The sequence below is a fragment of the Apteryx rowi genome, unplaced genomic scaffold, assembly GCF_003343035.1.
Source record: "Apteryx rowi isolate R43461 unplaced genomic scaffold, aptRow1 scaffold_637, whole genome shotgun sequence".
NCBI classification, from domain to species: Eukaryota; Metazoa; Chordata; class Aves; order Apterygiformes; family Apterygidae; genus Apteryx; species Apteryx rowi.
The window spans coordinates 272,192-295,297 of NW_020450913.1; the positions used below are offsets into that span (position 1 = coordinate 272,192).

Below are 23,106 nucleotides of genomic sequence, written 5' to 3' on the forward strand. Positions count from 1 at the left end.
GGAAAATAGTTGGCCTTAAAGTTTGTTGGTGATAAGCAACAATTATTAAAAAAAACCTATGCTGTAAGTCATGACATGCTTTTCTCTGTCGCTGTCAGTTTTAAGTTCATTTCCCATGACTGTGCCAAAGTCAGAGGATCTTGCATGAAATGTATTTTTCCCATGGCCTGGGAACCATTGATGTGGTGGGAAGATACTTAAAGGGGGGGTGACACAAACTGAAAAATTAAGAGATCTGGATCTTACCGCAGCTTTCATCATAGTGTATACCTTGTATAAGAGAATTATGGTAGAGATTTTAGAAACATTGGTGGGTGTTACCCACTACGAAAATGAATGCAGAGGATATTTTGAAACACTCTTGAGTTCTCAATGTCCACTGAATACTTTGAAGGAGAAATGGAAGGGATCCAAAGCAGAAGCACAAAGGTCTCTTTCTAAAGAAGATTTTCAAAAGTGAGTTGGACAAACAGGAAAAGAGGTTGAGTGTCTGAGAGCAACGTTATATTTTGTATTCCTGAAGTGGAATGTATTAGGCTATAGCACAAAATACAATTAAAGATGTTAGGATTCCATAGGTATTGTTACTTCATAGACCTCGCTTGGCTTTACATTTATTTGTTGATGATAAATAGAGGTGAAATCATCTGTCCTCAAGGTTTGCTATCCAGTTTGACCTTGATTTGCCCAAAGTGAACATTGCCCAGGAGCATGACGTACTTTGTGGTGAGCTCTGGGGTGACTCAGAGAGGGCAACGTGGTTAAATTCCCAGCCCATGAGTGTCACTGCTCTGGGGGAATTAGTCGTTGGATTCTTTGAGGTGATCCCTCGCACAGCAGGAATTTCAAAACATGTTGTAATAGAACTTCTACATATATAAAGCAGATAAATTATAAGAAATTTATAAAGAGCAATAAAGGTTTCCTGTGGAATTCTTGTTGTTCTAAATTGGAAAACAGGGTTTTTTATTATTCAGTATGTTAACAATATATCACAGTCAGCTGAAATTGAAAAGATAATTTTTCCCCAGACCATTCCTGTTCCACCCTCAGAAATTCATGTTTCCATACTCTTTCAGGGACAACTGAATTGGAAGATCTAATATTGATACAGGTTTTTATCTATTTTATTTTAAAGAACAGTGGCAATAATTTTAATGGCATAATAATTTGTGCAGAAGTTGCTAGTTTCCTAGAAAAATCACTTTAATCTGACTTAATTGAAACTAAACCTTTTCCATTCCATAGTGCTACAAAATCCTAACATGGAGGAGCTGTTTTCTCTGCAAATAAGTAACTTCAGATTTCTCATCATACTTTAGGAGACCGAGTGTCTTGCAGTCCTTTTTGCTCTGGTCTGTATAATTAAAAAAAGGATTAATAAAAGATGTAGGCTGTAGATAAAGTGATTTTTTTTATTGAGAGCATGAGATGTTAAGAAATTGAAGAATTAAAATTTACATAAAGCACATCAGAAGTCATGCTAAATATTTTTGTTCTCTTAATTGTTTAAACGATTAAAAAAGTGTTCCAATATTGTTTAGTATTTTTAATGCATTCTTTGATGGTTTCAGTGCCTACCCCAAGGGTCACAGTTTGTACTGCTTTCTGCTGTTTTATTAAGGGTATTTTCTTTTGTGATGGAAATGTCTCTGTATTATCTATGTCAACTGGCAATACCAGGGATTGATTTTTACTGATTACTATTTTACTGATGAGAAGAAGGTTATATGTGATGATATTGATGATTTTGCAAACCTTGCTTTCTGCAATTGAATAATTACTGTGGCCTCTGTTCTGTGAAAAGTGCTGTATGGATAGTTTCCCATTGAAGTTAGTGGAGCTTGATGTAGATACAGAACCTGCTTTGATGATTCTCTTAACTCTGTTTGTAGCTATATAAAAAAGGTAAGTGTAAATGGGGACAGTAGTATCTTGTAATGAATGCAATTCTCTTTGCAAATAGTATCATATACCTTGTGGTCTTATATGACCACTACTGCTTATCCCTCACTCCATTCCTTTTTCCTCCTCTGCTCTTTATTTTACTGATCACTAAGTGAAAAATGCCACAGCAGTATCTGGATACTGCAAAATCTCTTTGTTGTTAAAAGCTGTTACTAGAACCCTGGTTATTTCTGATTGAACAAAAATACATTGTCCCAAATTATTCACAAAATGTATTGCCATTTACTTCTCCAGTTTTGCAGTGGGAATGCCTGTGACTTAGCTTTTCTAATCTAAATTTTGGAATATTAAAGTGATTATTCAATAAAGTTTACTTTCTCTGCGTAGGCAATTGGTAAAAATTGCAATTATATGGAGTATTTTTTCTGTATTTTAGTATCAAAGATGCAGGCTCTGGGACAGATTACACGAAGAGCACATCAATGCAGGACGGACAGTTCAGGTAAGGCTATTAAAATGAGTGTGATATTAATGGAATTAAATTATATACATAGTACTGGTTACCTCAGGGACAGATTTTGACAGACATGTAGATTTGACAGATGGATTTGACAGGTAGCTGATAGCCCTTAACTTTGTTTAAAAAGTAGGGATTTCTTAGTTGTATCCTGTGAGCAGATAGTCACAAATTTTTTGAAACTGCTGAAGGAGAATATGGCTTATCAATAGGAATTTTCAGGATCCTTAAACAGACACTTTGTAGTCAACTTTTCAAATAAGGTATTTTTATAATAAATTCTACAATTGTGTGAACCTACTGTGGGTTTTTAGATAGTGTGTATGATTTCAAATACACGAGTGACTGCTGGTATCTAAATAGTATGTAGTATTTGTATACAGCTTTGAATAATGCAAAGTTTGGAGACTCTGGTCTTTTGTAAACTGTATGTTTACATTACTAAATTAGAAGATTAGGAATTGCAATAGTGGGATAGTTTTCATTTTAAAGAATGGTTTCAGACCAAACACTGAACATCCAGACTACTAGTTCGGTGTGCAGATCTGTTGTTAGATGAGTAAAAACGTCAAAGGATAAAATAGCAGACATGTTTGTGTTCATGGCATCATATCAGTGACTTCATGCTTAGTCAACTGTAACTCAGCACACAGGGAATGTCACATCTGTTTTTAAAAAAAGCACATCTTGATAAAAACAATGCAAAAACTAATGCCAGACATCAGCCTTCACACTGTTAAATAGCACACAACCCAGGAAGATTATCAGTGCAGAAAAACACTAAGAGCAGATCTGTGCTGCAAAGTTTTGCTGGTACAGATATAGCAGCTAAGGGTAATACTGCTGTACTGGCAAAACTCAAGGGACAGACATACATTTGCCAGTAAGAGAGGCATTTTGTTTTGGTTTCATGTATGTTATTCGCAGAAGGGACATGACTGTCACTGGAAGAAACCTTTTGTGACCTATGCTGCATCTAGATGAGCAGGCTTTGCCAGTAAGGGTAGCACAGTCCTAAAACATTGTATTTTATAGTTCTAATACCATAAATTCTCATTTGGTGCAATGCCCTATTGTCTCCAATGGGAAATGAGACCAGACTAAAAATGAGAAAAACCTCAGAAAGAAAAATTAATTGAAGAACAGTATTAAACAGAGAGCAGAGCCAGAGTTATGAACATGTCACTTGATTATGGTATTTTTTTTGAGGAAAGGAAGGTATTAATGTGCTTGTTTAGCATAGCTGATATGAAGATATATATAAAGTCCACTTGATTTTTCTCTTATTTGAAGCTTTGAATGTTTATTATGTTTTTCACTAAGCATTTTTGAAATTTGAATATAAAATAAGTTTGTTCTTGGTCTCCATATACCGCCAAAGAATCTTTCAAAGACAGTTGCAAAATCAGTTGTATTAAAAAAAATAGCATTCTAACAGGTGTGGGGTAATAGGCACCTGTTTGCCTATGTCTGTGTTTTTATATATTTTCACATCTGAGAAGTGGGAAAGGCTTTCCTTGGAGCTTTCTTATAATCTATATCATTTGTTTAGCAAGACAAAATCTATCAATAATTAGGTATAGGAATAGCAATTATATTGAAGATTTTGTTTTTAGACACATTAAATGCTTAGAAGTAAAAAGGCATATTTGTCTCTAGAAATTTTTATGTTTGTGTTGAGCCTAAAGACTGCCATTTTCACTTTCAACCAAAACACATTTTCTTATTTTTTATTTTTGTGCTTTTAGGTCTTGATGAAAGTATGTTAAATTGGTGCACATTCGATACTCAAAGAGCAGAATAAATGTCTGGGTCCATGCAAGAGGAGTAGACTAGCTCTTTGTTTTAATTAAATAGTTAGGAGTTTGGAGTACTTGATAATAAATTATATGACATGTAGATTGTGTTTGCTATAAACTGTTTAAATGTTTACCAATGGACTTGTGTTCTATTTGTTTGCAAAGAAATCAGATTAATTATTGTGATACCAAATGTTCTCTGCAGTGCACACTTTGCTCTCAGAATTAGATGTTGTAAAAATACATTAGGAATCCCTAAGTCAATATTGACCCAAGGCATCCACCAAAGGTTTTAGACAAATATATGCACAGCCACTCTACGTTTAATCCATGTGCACATAATTAGCCATTTTTCTGAATTTTCAGTTTACCCAGAATAATTACTTCTGTTGTACTTTTGATGATGGTCAAAAGTATAACAGAAGTATAGATGAGTATAAATGTATACCTCTTCTTTCTGATGACTGGATGCCACATTAAAAACTTCTGAAAGGAAAATGGATGGAGACAGTCAGTGGAGAAACTGTGGAAATCTTCTTTGTATATGGCGTGATGCCACCCTTTCAAAAATACTGAGAAAATAGCTCTAGTATGTTGTGTCATTAGTTTTCACAGATGTGCTTTTATAGATGTTCCTTATTAGGGATATTGCATGGACCTTTTAAACTCCCAGGGCCTGATCATACTCATAGTTAGAGGAAGCAAAATACTGTAGTTATTAGAGCGGATATAAGACATTGAACAAAATAGAAAAAATGCCGTGGATAATCTGGCTTTGGTCTATATCCAGCCCACAAAAGGAGACCCTATTTTGTAAAACACGCCCAAGCAGACATAGTCTCTCTACCATGGTGTTCCAACCTGAAAAGTAACTTGAAAAATGTCAGTCCAATTTTTTTTCTTTCATGTTTTTTAATTTTAACTGAGCATAATTTACAAGTGAAAAAAGTTTTTTGTGTCAGCCTTGAAACCACTCTGCTCTCTTCTGCATGCATCTCTGAACTTACTTGTATTGACTCATATCTTCCGTACCACTGTGTCTTCAGATTAAGTTCTTGTTATCCTTCTGGAAGGCCCCACAAATATACTTTGAGAGCATGAGGAGCAGAGTGGATGAGTGTCTCTATTGCTGCAAGAGATTGTTTATGGTATCAAAGCAGGGTCGTGTAAAATCAGCTCACTGTTGCAGTCTGTGGCTGTCTGTAGGTTAAACATATCCTTAAACTCAGACTTTGTAAGATTTATACCAAGAAATTTGTAACATATATCCTCTATTTACATTACTTTGAACAAAGTCTAGAGAAATGAAGACCAGATTACATTTGCAGAGGTAAGCTAATGCAATAATTCCTCAAAACTGTTATTTAAGTTTGAGAGGGTTTTGAGATGTTGGGTTTGTTTGGAGGCACTACTTACTTCATAATTTAAAATAACAAGTAGAGTGGAGGGAAAGTTAACAGAGAGAAGACAAGAGATAAAAAGAACTCATTTGTTGGACATGACAGATTCTATGACTTCCATGTACTATTTCAGCATAAATAGTTTAGGTTTAAAGTGTTAAATGTTGGAAAATGTATATGGCAGTATATTTAATGGTAATATAATCAAGGAGGAGAAAAGGAGAATGGTGGTGGCAGAGATCAGTGTGACAATGCCATGACCATGGTAATTCGGTTAGCTGGTAGCTTTAGGAACAGTGTGGGCTGATGGAGATAAAATAAGTGAAGTGCTGGAGTTTCTGAGCATTCTGGGAAAATTAGTGTTACCAAGGATGTGTGACTAGAACAGATACTTGTGATCTTAAGGTAGCTGTTGCTGGGATGGAGGGCCTTTGATGGAACTTTAGTTTTTTTCATAACTGATAGAGATACCACATGTTACCTAGAAGAGACCAAAGTCATGAGTATAAAAGTGATCCTGAAGCTCAAGTCCTTTCTGCCTTTGCAAGGATTTTGGCTTCATCTCAGCCCTTTGACATTTGTAAGAGGTGTGACCATTCAGACCTGGTGTTTCATCCTGGGCACCAGGGCCTCGTTTTGAGTCAGCGCTGAAGCACTGAGGTGTGTTTGTACTGTTCGTTACCACATCTTTTCATTGTGTTCTTAGTATGTCCTCATACTTAATCAACAGTACATCGTGGCAGTATAGCCCAACCTCTGTGATGTGACACAGTATTGCAAGTTGCTGCAAGCATTTGCCGACAGTTGAATAGGAATTGTTTCCTTTTCTGTTGTCATCAGTTACTTTTTCTCAAATGTAATGAAAATGCTGGTACAACATTTGTGGTGATATTCTTGAGTTTTACATGTTCGAGTGTGAAGTGATGGTGGTATTTTAAGCTGGCCAATGATAAGCCTACATAAACACAGCATCTAGTTTTCATTGAGAGTTACATTACTTTGAAATTCAGCAGTCACCATTACTGAAGAAATTTACTGCTCTGAAGAACAAATATTGAAAAAAGGAAGAAAATAAGAGAAGCTTTACTCATTTGTATAAGTGAGGTTTACTGATTTGCTGAAAATTGCTGTTAGGACTTCTGAATTCTTTAAGGGATTCTATCGCTTCTCTTATTTGTCCAAAACATCTGTAGAGAAACTCCTGTTCATGAGCCATTTAGGAGCAGCAAAGTATGGGCAAATACTTCGTGTTTTTAAAGATAACTCTGAAAATGCAAAACTTAATTCTAATTTCCCATCTTACTTATTTAAATCTGTGTCCTGAGTAATAGGGTAAGCTAATGGCAGACATGTGCAGTCACTTTCAGCAACAGTGGTTTTAAAACAAAAAAAAAGTTTTTAGGAGAAGCTCTCCTTTGGCTAACTTGTCTTGTTGACACCTTCTGGGTCCACATCTTCCCCCAGCATACAGAATGTGAACTTAGGGTGACCATTGACTGGGGGTGTTTACAGTTACTCCCCTGTCCAGAAACAAAACTGTTGCTGCACTATCCAGCTTTTACAGTGTTTTTCTGCTTTGCTGCTATGTGAGTAATGAACTACTTTTGTCTGCTGCCACGTAAAATTTAACAACCCCATTTGAACCTTTGATTCCAAGCACAGCTAAAGGATGATGCAGATGCTTGATATGATACTGGTGTGGCAGGCAGAAACTTTATTAAGGTACATACAACCAAATGGGCATTTTTCAGTGCAGAGGTACATCTGGACAACTCAAAAGATACTGAAGGGTCCTTAGATCTCCAGTGCCTTTTCCAAGGTTCAGCGTTTCTTGCCACCGTTCAATCTTTCTGACTGCTGGCATGCTCCCATGCCTTTTTTCTTCTGGCCCCAGATGCTGGGACTTCCACTGCCCTTAGGATGTGAAAAATTTGAGGGCATTTATCCTTCCGAGATCCAAACTATTCCTGTTGCTATTTCATAGATAATTTTGCATTTACATCTCAAAATATTAGAAAGTCTGGAAACACTCAGAGGATTCAAGCATTTCTTATTGATGTGCAATTAATTACTGATATCACAGCTGTCTAATTCTCCTTTCAATTTTGTTTGTCATTCCCTCCTTTTGTATTGTATTTTCTGATGGAAATTTGTAATTGAGTCTTTATTTTTTATGAAATGTGTTTGTAAAGATTTTGAAAGGAATGGAGATGCAGTGCAACTTAATTATGTTTGACTTCTTTGTTTTTTAGTCTTGGATGTGCTAATAGAGTCAACAGGATTTTCACAGTATCTGAAATTTTCACAGTATCAATGAAAATCATGCCACTTTTCATTTGCATTTCTGAAAAAAATCTGTTATATTTATTCACAGCGTATAACATCCTAATGGATCTCCCAGACTTACCTCCATATTTGTGGACACTTCAGAAAAATTGGGCTCAGACTTTGTGTCCCTGCCTCAGTTTTTCCTTCTGTTCAATAGGAATAATGAACCTTAATCCAATAAAGTCCTTTGAGACCTAGGGATGAAAGCACTGTGTAATAGCTCTGTAACATTACTGTTTTATTATATAAGAAAAAATATGCAAACAACATAAAGCTGGGAGAGACTGCAGGATTCTGGTGGAGAAAACAGGATTAGAATTCAAAGGGATTTTGAGAAATGACCTGAAAAATTAGCATGTGTTTGGATAGGGACAAGGACAATCATTAGGCAGGAATCCTTGGCTATATAAATCCAGCATGGGAAACAGCTGTTTGGGTAGCAGTTCTGCATAAAAGGACTTGAGAGACATGAACTAAAAGTGAGCCAATATTGTGATACTGACACAAAAAAGGCAAATAACATAGTAGGATGTATAAACAGGAGCAGAGCCTGTGCAATTTATCGAGTAATCTCTTTGCTCAGCATTAGTAGGATCTCAGGTGGAATGCTTTGTCCAGTTTGGGCACCACACTTTTAAGGAAGATAGGACTGATAAAGGAACAGTTCAGGAAGAGCAATGAAAATGATCAGAAGTTGAGAAAACTGGGCTTATCTGGAAAGACTGAAAAATTAGAGTTATTTTGCCCAAAGAAGAGAGACCTGAGAGTGATGTGCCGTCTGTATGCCAACTTGAAGACGACCATTGCAAAGAGATAGGGCTAGTCTTTCCCCATGTTTTTTGACAGAGAGGATTAGAAGCATATGGGTTAAACTGCTGCAAGAAAGATTTCTATTGGACATGAGGAAAAATGCTGTAACAATTAGGACAATGAATTCTTGCAATATAAAATGTAAGGAAGTTGTAGGCTCTTATAAACAAGTCCTTTTAAGACCAGAAATAACAAATTTCTATTGTTTTCACATTAAAAAAAGTTAATTCTACTAGGATATATAAATAAAATGTTTCATCTACTTCCTGCTTTTCCAGGTAAGCAATATTCTTTTTAAGGCATTACCTTTTCTTGATTTGCATTAGTGAAGAAAATCTTTCTTTTCCTAATCAATCACTGGTGTTTATCCATTCTCTTATTCTGCTATGAGAAGAATACTCAAAACAAATGGTAAATACTGCAATGAATAATATAATTTATTGTATCTCCTTATAATGTAATGCAATGAATATTATTTTTATTGCAGCTTTAATTTTTTTATGATTATGTAAAAATTCTGTCCCCAAACAACCAGTAATATAATTTGAACTATAAATTTCTTGTAATCTTTTTTAGAAAAAGATTTGTGCATTTTTAGATTTTAAAAGTCTAGGCAATAAAAACCTTTATTTTTGCTATAGACGTTTATGTCACAGGAGATGCATACACACAAAGTGTTCTTGCTAATTGTGAATAGTTTATATCTTTTTAAATCTCTTGTATCTAAAGAAATATTTCTATATCTTATAATTGGGATTCCAATCAAACATTTGTCTGTCTTCTGAGAAGAAATATGAATATTGTGAAAAATTTTAATCTTTCTCCATTGTCCATGAGGATGTCATTACAAAAAGAAAATGATTATTTTGGGGTTGCAAATGATTGCATCTGTAAGTGCATTGGTCACCACAAACAGTTGCTTATTACAAAAAAAAATAAAATTTGAGAAGCGTTCATTTATTTTATTCCAATATTATGTTTACTTGCTGCAACTTGTGCAAATATTTTGGCAAAGGACTAAATTCATCACAGACACCAAAATAACTTCAACAATTACATTGTTAATTAATTAAACAGTTAAATCTTTTACTCTTTATAAACCCAAAACAAACAAACTGACTTCATTACCTGGAGAAGAAAATAAAGTGTAAAACTGACACCAAGAAGACTGAAACATTGATGGAGATGACTGAAAAAATATTTCTTATTTTGGGATTGGCTGCTACTACTAATACATTAGTTCATCAGAGAAGATAATATGTACCATTTCTTCATTAATCTTTGGTTCTCCTTATGAGAAGGAGAGGCAGATAGCTTGACTTTCCTTATGGAACGTAGGCCACTTCCAAAAGGACTGTAATCAGTGCATCCATTTGAGTACTCAGGGCACTGTGTATGTAAACTATTCTGTATATTCAAAATTCCATTGAAGAGGGAGTTGCTGCCACCCATTTTTTTCTCATATATGGAGAGTTGGGTGAATTCACATTGCACAAGAAATTGCAAAAATTACAACATACTTAACAAGCTGGTTATGATGTACTGACGTCTTCAAGCAAAAAGCACTCAGAAGTACTTTTCATGATGCTGTGCCTTTGTCTATACAGGTCATGAGTTCTGGCTGAGATGATTAAATTGTTGTCTCACTCAGTGTGTCTCTGTCAGCTATAGGATTGTCATCTGTCTTGCAAAGAATAGGAGGAGATAGTTCATTTATTCAAAACGGATCAACTTTAGGTTGAGTTACCTTAAATGAGTACAAGCAGCTTCTCTGCAGATAGCTGTATTTTTTATGGGAAGTCTGTTTTGCCAGAGCGGAAAAAGTTCAGGGAATAGCACAGAATCTGGGAGAGCAAGGATGGGTTCAGAGGAAGGATTCATTGTAATATCAAAGACACAGGCTTGTGGAATAATATGGGCCATCTTTGACAGGCAAACCAGCTGAAGTCAAACAATGCAAGCTAGAAAAAATACTGGATGTAGAGGAGAAGTGACCTGGATAGATTGCTTGAGAATAGGAATTTTTGAGTTTTATTTGTCTTAGTTTATTAAAACTTACAAATTGCACTTTTAATGATTATTTAAAAGGTATAATTAAAGATAATCAGGATGATAGTGCTTCCCAGCTGTGTGCTTCCCAGCACACAGAAGGTGTCTGGTGCTCTTTCACAGTGGTTAAAAAATATTAAAACTGTTACAGCAACTACGAGCCAATATGAGAGAGATGGAGAAACTTTGTTTGCGAGTCCGGCAGGAAGACATCCCAATTCTGCAAAGAATGATAAATCCAGTTAAAGAGGAAGCTTCATTTGCCATAAAAGAGTTCCTACAGCTCCATTCTGAATCTGCAGAAGAACTTAAAAGGCAACTTGAAGGACAGGAAGATACCTCTTTAACCAGATCTGCAACTGTAGGAGGAGGTAGTAGTATATAATTTCTCTCTGTTATATCTATATTGCTGTATCCTGTCTGTGTTTTCTGACCAGATATAATTAAAATAAACGAATGAGATTTCAGTTGAATAATAATTGTTAATCAAGAAGTGGAGTTTCCATCCCTACACCATACTTTTCTCATGACTTGTTAATACAGTATCCTGTGACTAAATTTATATAAGTAGAGAATGTTTTAATTAAGTATCTTAAGAAATGAGATAGGTGTGGCCTTCCAGGAAAAAGGTCCTCTAGCTTTGAGTCTTGAAATAGAAGACTTCATAGGAAGAAGAATACTTACATTCTTGTTTCACAGAGCCCAATTTCTTTTTCCCCCTTGCAAATCACTTATCACTTGCAAGTGATCATTTAGGCCATTTTCACTGAATTTGAGCTTGCAGTGTCAAGAGGAAAGCAATTTTTATATGTCAGACAGTATTCTATGCCACTGCTGAAATACCTGGAAAGGAGGAGCAAGTCTCCATATAAAGGAGAACATGTCTTCATATAGCATTTTATCTTGGTAACTGGCAAGAAAGCAAGAAACAGTATAAAGCCATGTAAATAAAAGATTTTGAAAACACACTATAACCTGTTACAAGTCAGACATGTTTGCTACTGTTCCCTCCTTTTCATATAAACTGTATGTCTTTCATCCTTTGTTCTTCTTTCTTCTTCCCCTTATTACACTCTAGCACTGGCTGGAATTCTCTGCGACTGATCTGTGAGAAAGCTGGTTTCATCAGAATTAAATCCTTCTACAGAAAAATAATTAGTTTGCTGCAGTAGAAGTATTGTTTCAGATTGTTTGGAAATTTCATGTGTCTTTAAAATTGAAAGTGTATTTTTAGTCACTGGCACTGTAGAAAAACATGTGATCTTATTTTATTCAGTGACCCTTCTTGTTGCTATATGCAGAACTACAAAAACTGTTTCGAGTGTAATTAAAAAGCAAGTCTAACAACGGTCCAGTGAAGAGAAAAGGAATGTAGGTTTGGAAGACTGGGCTTGCTTTTGAATGTCATGTGCAGTGGTATCAGAAAGTCTTGCTAAAGTCAAGATACACCAAATACGTAATTTCTCTCTTACTCCTAGGCCAGTAGAAAAGAAATTAAATTGGTTTGACATGATTGACTTTTGATGTACAAATCTTGACTGTTTTCAACATCCTTTAGCTTTCAGATGTTTCTGAATTCATTGTTCAGTAGTTTGTTCTAATGTCTTTATGGATTTCAAAGTTTGGCTGTTCACTGCATCCCCCTTCCCCTCCAGAAAACATAAAGATAACAACTGAGTCTGTTCTTTTGCAGTCCTCTAGGATCACCTTACACTCTCCACAAGTTCTCAGAAATAATGTTTTATCTTTCAGAAGTTGTTTCTTAAATTCTCTAGAGTGAATTTCCTCAAAACCTGAATAAATCTAGCTCATCTAAATATTTTTAACCTGTTCTCTTTACGTTTGAGCCTATGCTTTTTTCTTCTTGTTAGAATTAATTGCATCAAGTATTTGATCACAGCTACCTTTTTTAATTAAGACTGAAGTAAAATAGGCATTCAGTATTCCATCTTTCTCTGGGTCATCCATTATTTTCTTTCTTTACCTGGTAATGGACTTATACTTTCTTTGTCTTCCTCTAAATTCAGTGGTATTCATAGAAACCTTGCTACCATTTATGCCCCTTGGTAGTTGTAATTTATTTGCATCTTAGTCTTTCTGATATTAACCTTCCATGCATATATTATTCCTTTGTACTCATCTTAACTGAGTGTCAAATTTTTGATTTGTGGTGCATTAAAGAGCTCTTGCTGAAGCCATACTGGTTTCCTGTTTCTACACCTTTTCCTCTGCATCAGGACAATTTGCTGTCATCTTCAGTATAGTCTATTTTATTAGTGTCTGCCAGCTCTTCTGCATTCCTTTACTCTTCAGGAACTTCTTCCCTGCAGCTCCTGCTAATCTATTTGCTGAATTTGTTGATATCTCTTTTTGGGAGAGCTCATTGTCTTTGGTCTTCTGGTGTGAGTCTTTCCTTAGAATAGTGGACTCTGGTATATGGTGATTCCCTTCATCCATATTACCTGTTTCTTTTAAACTCATTGTGAGCTCTTCTCTGTTATGACCAGAATAAAATTTAAAATATTTGTTCTTTTAGTAACTTGCTCCAGTTGTCCTCAATACATTCTGGTATTTTATTGGAAAGGCTTTGTCTTGTCTAACTGCTTTTCTAACAGTTATATAGGTTGTAAAGGGGAACTACAGTTTAATTTCAAAGAACAGGACTAATTTTTAAATCTGTAATACCTTTAAAGTGCAGAGAAAATAGAGCATAACTGCAATGTAAAAAGGCAAGAAATTGATCAGAATGATTGGGATGAGAATAGAAAATTATTACTGGAATGACATGCTCCTACAAGTCAGCTCAAGAATACAGAAATAATTCACTCCATATAAAGTGAAACATACAGGCAGGCAGACAACTATTATAATTATACAGGATATATATTTTTTAAGTTTGCCTGACTGTGAAAGCAGCTCTATTGAATTACTAACACAGATGCAATATATTGCCTATTCTTTTGTGCTTGCAGGCTGCAGACCTGAAAGTAAATCTTGGCTGCTGATCCTAATCAAAGGAAGTTCAGTGTGCCTGTTCTTTGTGGAAAGTTGCTTCCCATCTAGTAGAGAAGGAAGGAGTTTACAAATTCAAATTGCTCATTTAGGAAGCATGACGGTGAAGTGATGTAGTCCCTTTCCCCTTCACCAGCCTCAGTTCAAGTCCAATAGAAATAGAATTTAATTGCATTTTAAACAAATATTAACAAAAGGTGAGACTCCTCTCTTAAAATTACTAAAATCTTTTAACCAGTATATTGAATCTTCCAGAGCATTAGATTTTTATCTCAAGTGCAATGAGGTGTGAAGCTGCTGTGTAAAGTCTGTAGAGGTGTTTTGTATTACTGCATTTCTGTGGAGATGCTGTAGGTGAACTGCTGGAGCCACTTCCATTCTCAGTTCTATTACAGATGGTTAGACTTGATAAAACATGAACTTCTGAATATAAATTTTGTACTCATATTTTCAGCCCAATGGTACTTAACCTTCTTCATCCTTCTTATTCTTTACCTTACGTTTTTGAAGTGAAGAATTTTCTTAAAAAATTTCACTAGTTTTTATTTATCTGAGAATGATAACAGTGTAAACCTACGTACAATTTTAAGTTCTCTTGAATGCGTAGAGGTCATGCAAAGCCTTCAGTATCATTTATGTCTTTCAGGGTGTGCGCTTCTCCACAGTAGGTCTGCACAGATTGTTAAGGAGAGGCCAGAATAGGGAACATGATTTGTAAGGGGCCAGTTTTGCTTAGTGAGCTTTTTATGATTTGAATATATGGTTACATTGGGATATATGATTAATTATGCAGAAAGGGGGAGAGGAATATTTTGGAATTGAATATATAACATCATTAATTAATCTTATAGATCAAAAATGGGTTCTGAAAGAACAGAAGATGATTGTAGCAGTTGAAGTGCTGTCAGTGCCTGGATTCTTAGGGAAAGGTGGGCAGAAACAATTAGAAAATTCAACAACCCCAAAATAAAACTTAAAATCACTTAATGCATCCTTGTTACTCTGCTGCTGCTAATTATGGCTGAATATTGGCTTTGCTGACAGTAAAGAGACTTCTGCTGTTGAGCCTAGAATAGTAAGATTTGGTCCTTACTTGTTTTTGAGATGCTGAATAAAAATATTGAAAAATGGCCAAATATTATTAAAATTTATCTTTTTTATTTTATCTTAAATTAATTTCATGAACAAGCATACCCTATTATTGAATTTTTATTGAGTATGATTATTTTTCTGTATTTTGCATGGTTTGTATCTGTTGTAGTGACATTTATATAATATTGTTATAATACCTTGGCATATTCATTGTTCCTAAGGAAGATTTTAATGTGATATTTACACTTTAATATTATTAGACATATCTAAACAGTCGTCCCTATATTAAGCTTTCTCCTGCAACTGCTCTCCTGAGGAAGTAAACATCAGTGTTCTACTAAAGTAGCTGTTTTCCTTGAGAAACTGAAATGGTCTAAATTAACATGATCTTTACACTGTATTTACATACATATGTTCTCTGGCCTGCTTCTCATACTCTCAGGCTTTTCCTTAATCCTTACTTTGACAAGCCAGACTTGTTTGTTATTACTTCTTAATTACCACTTAATTACTTGTCCATAATTAAATACTTGTCTGTTATATCCATAATGGTTCAAGGGTGAGCTCTTGGACTGGAGGAGGTATGTGCATATCATCTGTTCATCATATCTGCTTCCCACCATCTTGCCTAGCTGCCTCTCATTCCCCGTTTTTTTCTGTAGCCCCTTGTCCTCCTGTCTTCTCCATATGATTTAGAAAGGAAGGTGCTTGAGAATCTCTCCTTTGCACTGTTGAGTTTTAAATGTTTGCCATCCTCACAGTACTGTTACCCAATTGGACACAGCATTTAATGTTGGGGGCATGTTACCAGGTATTCATTGCTTTTACTTTGAAACCCTTTTTTTCCAGCTTCTTTTTGTCCTAAATGACTGAAAATCAAACTGTTAGCATAATAGTCATAAAATGAATAATTGCCTATTCAGTTTTGGATATGTAAATGAAAAGCTTTTGTCCCAAGCTCTGTTTTCTTCTGCAAAATTTTAAAGCTCAGTTGATACAAAATTAATTAACTGACCCTTAATTCAACAGTATAATTTAATCTTATTTTCAGAACTGATTGTGAAGGCGTGTTAGAAATGAATAAATTTCTTTGGAAATAATTGACTTTAAAAAGCTGTGTGGTGTTGTGAGGAGAACTTTTTCCTATGTAATAGCTTTCAGAACTGTTGCTTGGCTTGAATTACGTCAACTATGAATATAGCCTTAAGAAACATTAAGAGCAAGAAAACTAGCATATGTCACCTGCATTCTGACATTTACTTATAAACATCATGTTTTTCATTCAGAAACTTTATGTAACACTGAAGGGAAGGATGGCTCCCAAAGTTTAATCCAGATGTATTCCCCCCTTCCTGAAATACCTCAGGATGAAAATGCAGCTGAGTCATGGGAAAATTTAGAGGAGGTATGTCAGAATTCCCTTTCTGCCATTTTGGTGCTCTTCTTTTTAACAACTATTAAGAAATAACATTTGTTTTTTATTTGTAGGACTTGATTCAGCTTAACCAGTTGGTGACTGAATTTTCTCTGTTAGTCAGTGTAAGTATTAATTCTACACTCCATCTTAGCTGGAGACTTGCACAAAAATAGGCTTAGTGGTAACTCCAGGTTGAGGAATAAAGAGACGAGCAAGAGTTCTGTCCCTAATCTGAACTCATATTGCACTAGTATCACTTGATAGCAGTGATACAATAGCGGAATAACATTAATTGAATTGATGCAGTCCAGTATTAAACAAATTGAGATTACATCATCTTAGTCACTGTTAGGAGCATCAGGAAAATGCCAGTGACTGAAGGGAGGGAGAGCAGTTTCCCCACAATGAGCTGAAATACCAGGACAAAGGTGCTATCTTTGCTATTTTGGGCCTATGGTAAATACACTTATAGTTTCAAAGCTTGTACATTGATTACTTTCCTAAGTCATAGGTGATGCACAAAATGTTTATGTCAAATTGCCTAACAGTAAGTTGAAAGGTTCTCTTTTAGTTTTCAAGTAGTAACAATGAGAAATATGCAAAAGCATTAGTGTCAGGCATTCCACTGCCTACTCTGGCAAGAAGAAAACCCAAATACTAATGCTCTTCCTTCTCTACATCAGTGACTCCCTACTACAAGTACCTTGGTAGCAGTCCTATTGATTCAGGCTCTGTCAAGGTAATTGTCTGAGGAGACATAATCTATTTCAATGCTAGTGCTGGTAGTTGTTTCATGTTCTTGTCACCAGAGAAACTGCCAGTGTGCTAGCCAGTGCCCTTTGTGGTGCCTCCTTTGTTGCATGCTGAACCTTGGCAGCAGCCCCTGGACTGCTGACCAGACCTCTACCCAGACCCATTCAGTCTTACAATTCCTAACTAACTGTGACAGTGATGATAAACTTCCCTGCACAGGTTTCTCAGGTGCTTTTCTCAGGTGCTTTTTGTCTCTCTCATCCAGGGATGCTAGGAAAGTTCCCTCTTTTTGTCTTGCTCTTTCTTTGTTCTTATTAAATGTGACTGCCAAAAGAGGTTGCGCAGCTTCCTCATCCGCACTTAAGTCTGAAGGTTTACTTTCTTCCTATATTGTAGGAGATTTAAACCCACCATTCTCATCACTTAGGAGAGTTATTTAATCTCTGTTATCTTAGGTTAGCTGGAATAGATGCAGCTTTTAGCCTTTGTGGTGAATCTGTGCTGATTCAAACATGCAAAAATGACCAAGATTCATTAGGCCAGAAAAGAACTACAAAAAGTTTTACTCAGTAGCCTGAATGTTAGCAGCTGAAGCTAGGAGGGAGGAGTTTCTGTTCACAGACCTTTCTGGATTTTACACATAACCAGCATTAGATACAATAGTGAGTATCTAGAGTGTTTAACAATGAAGAATGGATAGGAAATGAAGATACCATAACTGGATTCATCAGTTTCTGAATAAGAAAGAGGAGAAAGTTCAGAATGCTTGTTATTTTAAGCTGAACATTGGCCATCTCATAAGTTTGTGATGTAAAACAGCCTGGGTACTGCTGAGATTAAATTAAAAACAGACACAACACAAAAACCTGTATCATCATCTGTTCCAGTGAGAGAGTTATCTGAGGGAGATTGCAGAGGAATATGGCTGCATTTTGAGAATGTGCGGAACATTTTTGTATACATCCTGCAACAGTAAAACATGGAGTGATAGCAAGTGTAGTTTCAGTACTGTCAGCATTTTATCTGTAAAGTTAAGTCAGAGGTTTATAATGTCATAATTAAATGTATCTATTCAGATTTCTCAGTGCAGCTTTGTATGTTGTAGTTGGTACTGATCTTATAAAGGCTCTTTATAGATTTTTTTTGAACATGAAACAGCAGGAAACAAATGTGCTAGCTCAGATTATTTTTCCCTTTGGAACACAAGTTCATCTATCCACAGAAGAGATTTAGAAATCATATGTTTAGGGTTGCTTTTCTCTAAGTGTAGCAACACATTGTGTGTAATATCCACACCGTGTCATTATTTAATAGTGGGGCTTTTTTTGCAGGTAAGTTTGTAGTTTCAGCACGGTTTATCAGATAACTATTAACAAACCACCATTAAGCCTGCATGGCTACAGTGCATAGCAGATGAAAGTGGCTGTGGGGCCCTGATTACAGGACTTAAAATGGTGTGTATTGGCTCACTGCTGCTTCCCAGCAGGTTACCTCACTCATAATTCCTTTGCATCTAGTCTCAGCAGGAGAAGATTGACAGGATTGAAGCCCATGTCAACAGTGCTGCTGTGAATGTTGAAGAGGGAACCAAAAACTTAGGGAAGGTAGGGATCTGCTCCTGCTGGTGAATCAATGGTACTCTGCCTCCCAGCAATCCTCTGTATTAACCCAATTGATCTGCCATCTTTAATGCTGAGGGAGCCAGCAATTAAGAAAATAAGGAAGAAATGACACATAGGTAGCGGGGGGGAAAAAAAAATCACTCTCTCTTGTAATTTTCAATCACATCCAGGCTACTAGAAAATACATTTATATATATATATATATATATAAAATATATATATATATATAAAAGAAAAATTTGCCTAAAGTCTCATTACATCCTGTCCTGATGCTACTTTGAATAGAGTATCTGCAAAGAGAGAGTATTCAGTGATTGGTTCACAAGACTCAAATGAGCATGAAGTGTCAAGCTGATGATGACATGTAATTTTGATCCTATGCTACATATATGTCAGTGATAGTTGGTAATAAGCCACAAACCTAGACTGAGATATGTTATTGAAAAGTCTGAGCATTTTCTCAATTTCTCACTTGATCTAATGATGGAGACCAGGTAATAGATGGTATACATAATCAGCCAGTAATATGTAAAATGACCTGTTTTTTCCAACTRCATACATGAGCTAGCTCAATTTTGAAGTGTTTGTGGCACATTCTGTCATACCTGTGGAATAGTAGGTCTTCTTTTTTTTAATGCTAACTTGTAAGGTTTATTTATCACTGAGCATTCAAGTCTTTGCCAAGAGCAATGAGGGGAAAATGCACATCACCACAGGCAAGTGTTCTAACCCCTTTTTTTCCCCTCCCCTCTTTACAGGCTGCAAAATACAAGCTGGCAGCTCTGCCTGTGGCAGGTGCAGTCATTGGTGGAGTGGTAGGGGGTCCTGTTGGTCTCCTTGCAGGCTTCAAAGTGGCAGGAATTGCAGCTGCACTTGGTGGTGGGATTTTAGGTTTCACAGGTGGAAAATTGATACAAAGAAGAAAACAGAAAATGATTGAGCAGTTCTCTTCCAGCTGTCCAGAGCTTTCTCGCCAAACTGCCAAAAAATCCAGCTGAAGTATAATTTCATTATGACTAGGAACAAAAGAATAGTAGTCATGGTGATGACAGACTTGCAACCTTATGCTTCAATACAAGGCTGAGTTGTGTTAATTTTGACAACAGTACTCATGTTCAGGGGTGTGTGAAATGGTAATGTCAGAACTTACGGGGCTTTTTCTTTTTAGATATGATAGGTAACATCAGTCCTATAACTTGGAGAACTATATGGGTGACTTTTAATTACAAAATTCTTAGGTGAGCCATACTCACAGCAGTAATGATGGATGACAGGTGCTTCATGCCCAATTTGCACAAAATGTCTTGCAGACACTAAGAAAGGCATTTGGAAAACTGTACTGCTCTCCTCAGGAAAGGCACCCATAAGTTGGAGCGTTTACTGCAGTATTCCAACGATGAGAGCATAAAGTCCCATCCATCTTTGTAGTACCTTAAGATTTACTTTCATTTTTCAGTATTCCCAACCTCCTCCTGTATATAGCCCAGTGTATGAATGACTACACCTGTTCAATAACTGTACAGGAAAGCATCTGCTGTCATAGGTAAGGTTAGAACATGGAGAGGGGGGAGAGGGGAACCCTTATGTATATCCAGCACCTGTCTGCATCAGCCAGCTGAGATCAGCATCAGCTTTACCCTTTTTCAGGTGCTACAATTTTTTGTTGTTTTAATTGCAAACACCCATCTTGTTCAAAGTGTAGTTAAGAGTTAAATAGCCTAAGGTACAAAGCCTGCAGGCTTGCTCCTGGAGAAGTGTCATTTTCCATGACTGTTCACAGCTCCAAGCCTTGTCCTGAGAACTGCTGTACAGGATTAAGTGCCAAACTCTGGAATTCTGAGCCAGAAACCACAGCCTACTTAAGCAGTGTGCACTGCTAGATGTTGCCCTCACTTCTTATATCCTTACTTTGCTGTTTAAGAATGCATTTACTTCTGCAGCTTCCCTGTTTGGATACAGGAGTATTAACAAGTTCTCATTTTCACATAATCTTACTATGCACCACAAGGAGGTCCTACCTCCATCCTTCCAAAAAAGTTCCCGTACTATTGCTGCTACTATTGGGGAAAAGGGAAGAAATCATCAGTTCTTTAAATCATCAATTCTTCTGAGCCCTGCAAGATAATACTTGAGTTCGGTTGTATTTGGGTGAACCATCAGTCAGTGTTCAGTGATAGGACTCCCTAGCAGGCATAAGACTCTGTAGCAGGGAACACTGTATTAGGAAGCATACTGTAACAACAGGAGATCTTTTCTAAACAACACTTTGACATCATCACTGGAAATAACTGTCTGCTAATGGCAGATGATAGGCTTTTGTGCCTGGATACACTGCAAATGCTGCTTGTTACAGCATCTTTCTGAACAGTTCTTGCTAAGGATTTTTAAAATAAAAATATGATCAAAATTGCTATCAGTCAGAACATCTTGTCTATTTTATGTAGGGCTGAGGCTCAGGGAAGCAATGTGGGCAAGAATAGTTTTCACAAGTAATCACTAACATTGTCAAAACTGCAAGTGTTAAAGCCACAGTGCCTACATCTGTAAAATCAGCTGAAGTGGAAAACATGACTTGAGTTATTCAGCTCATTTGCTCATGTCATGCAAAAAATACTTCAAATGAATCTACTCTGGCTGTAAACACATTTAATGAGCTTGTAACAACTTCATACTAAGGTTGTTCTTCCTTTAAATTTAGAAATTATTGAACAAAGGAATGAAACTGAAAAAAAAATATGTTCTTTGTAAACTGTGATTGATTCTTTGATTTTAAAAGGTTATGTCTACTTTCCTACTGTATGCTTCTAACCTTTGTGCATTTGAATGACAGCAGCCACGTCAGAGACATTACAGACTCCACCCTCTCCCCCAAGCTGGACTAAAGCCAGGACAATCTATGCTCATAGAATGGAATTACTGTCACAAATTAGACAAAATGAGCTTAGTATGTGCTTGTTTTATGAAATGTCTAGCACAAGAACTGTTCTTCCTCCTTACATCTTTAAGGAAGCAATTTCAAAACATTGTGTACACACTAAAATTGGGATGCTTTTATTTAAACTATGTTTTTTAAATGGATGGGTTATTTACATATGGAGGAAACATGGGCAACTGAATAACCAAACTAGCATTTAAATTGCTAGGGGTGTCAGAATATATACAAGATATACATAATTCTTTCAGACCAAATAAAAGCTTTTCCCTATCAGATGGTTTGTAGTGTTTATTTAGAATGTCATTTTTTATTTCTTTTCAACATCTAAAAAAAAATTAATGCCTCTCAATTTTTATATTATTAAAATTATTTTATTACTAAAATTTAAGAATCCTATATTCAGTTACCAAACACATGCTTCAGCTACTGAAATATTTACATTGACTGAAATTAACACAAGTTCCTAAAATGTCGCACACGTCTGGTAACTCAAACGTGCTAGCTCAAAAATTGACTTATCTTGAATTAGAATGAGGGTTTGGAACATTTTTGTTCTATACTGGGACAAAATTAATGGCTTAACAACTTCCCATGAAAGCCCCGAGAAGCTTTCAAGGTAGTTGCTAGCTGAGCACCCAATGGTTAAGACCACCAATGTAAAAGACCAGAGTTCAAGTGCTGAATGTGAAACACATCTTGCATTTTGGCCAGCATGATGCACTTGCTCTCTCCATGCAAATTCTGTGTGTCATCAGATACTTCAGAAATTCAAGTGATACTCAAAACCGCATCAGGCGTAATTAGGCTTCAGCTGTTCAACATTCTACTTGCAAACAGAAAACCACTTAAAAGTCAGGACATCCAGGTCAATGGTCACCAAGAACCCAGCAGAATCAGGTCCGATTCCAGTGAATACACAACATGAAATGACTTGAGTGCATAACTATCATATACTTACCATGTCTAATTGTCTACCTAGTGCTGGGATGCCAAAGCTCTGGGAACAAGTCCTTACTGAGAAAAATCATACTTAGAATAAGCAATGGGGAGGCACATCTCTCTCACTTTCCAGATGAAAGCACCAGCCACTGGACTGTTGGCTGTATAATGAGGTAGGTTCTCTCTCCAGAAGGACAAGTTTGGACACCTTCCAAAAAGCAGCACTCATAAATAAGGATCCCAAAATGAGGAACCTCAAAGGACTGAGATCAGTACTTCTGGGCACATGCAGAAATTGACTAAAATTTCAGGTGCCTGAACAACTCAAAAAAAGTCTGTAGCACCTACAGAGATACCAAGTGGCAGCCTCAAAACTGTACCCAGTTCACATCTTTGGATTCAAATTGAGAAGGGATATGGTTAGCTGCCCAAACACCTGATTTGGCATGAGATGGAGAAGGGGACAGAAAGAAGATCTGACTTTTAAGCACCTAATGTGAGCTCCAAAATGGAAAATCACAAAAC

The 23,106-nt window shown here is 36.3% G+C and overlaps 1 protein-coding gene across 7 annotated transcripts in view; it reads left to right on the forward strand.

Annotated features, from left to right (window-relative positions):
* Window positions 1-21,915, forward strand: part of STX17 (syntaxin 17) — a 34,400-nt gene extending 12,485 nt beyond the window's left edge. For 6 of the 7 annotated variants that reach the window (XM_026084361.1, XM_026084360.1, XM_026084363.1 and 3 more), the window contains exons 4-9: window positions 2,345-2,410; window positions 10,963-11,185; window positions 16,202-16,320; window positions 16,404-16,454; window positions 18,603-18,689; window positions 19,466-21,915. In XM_026084361.1, the coding sequence (XP_025940146.1) occupies window positions 2,345-2,410; window positions 10,963-11,185; window positions 16,202-16,320; window positions 16,404-16,454; window positions 18,603-18,689; window positions 19,466-19,705 (786 nt within the window). In that variant the 3' untranslated portion in view covers window positions 19,706-21,915. The remainder of the gene's footprint in view (window positions 1-2,344; window positions 2,411-10,962; window positions 11,186-16,201; window positions 16,321-16,403; window positions 16,455-18,602; window positions 18,690-19,465) is intronic. The other variant, XM_026084358.1, reaches the window with a different exon arrangement.
* The last annotated feature ends 1,191 nt before the right edge of the window (window positions 21,916-23,106 follow it).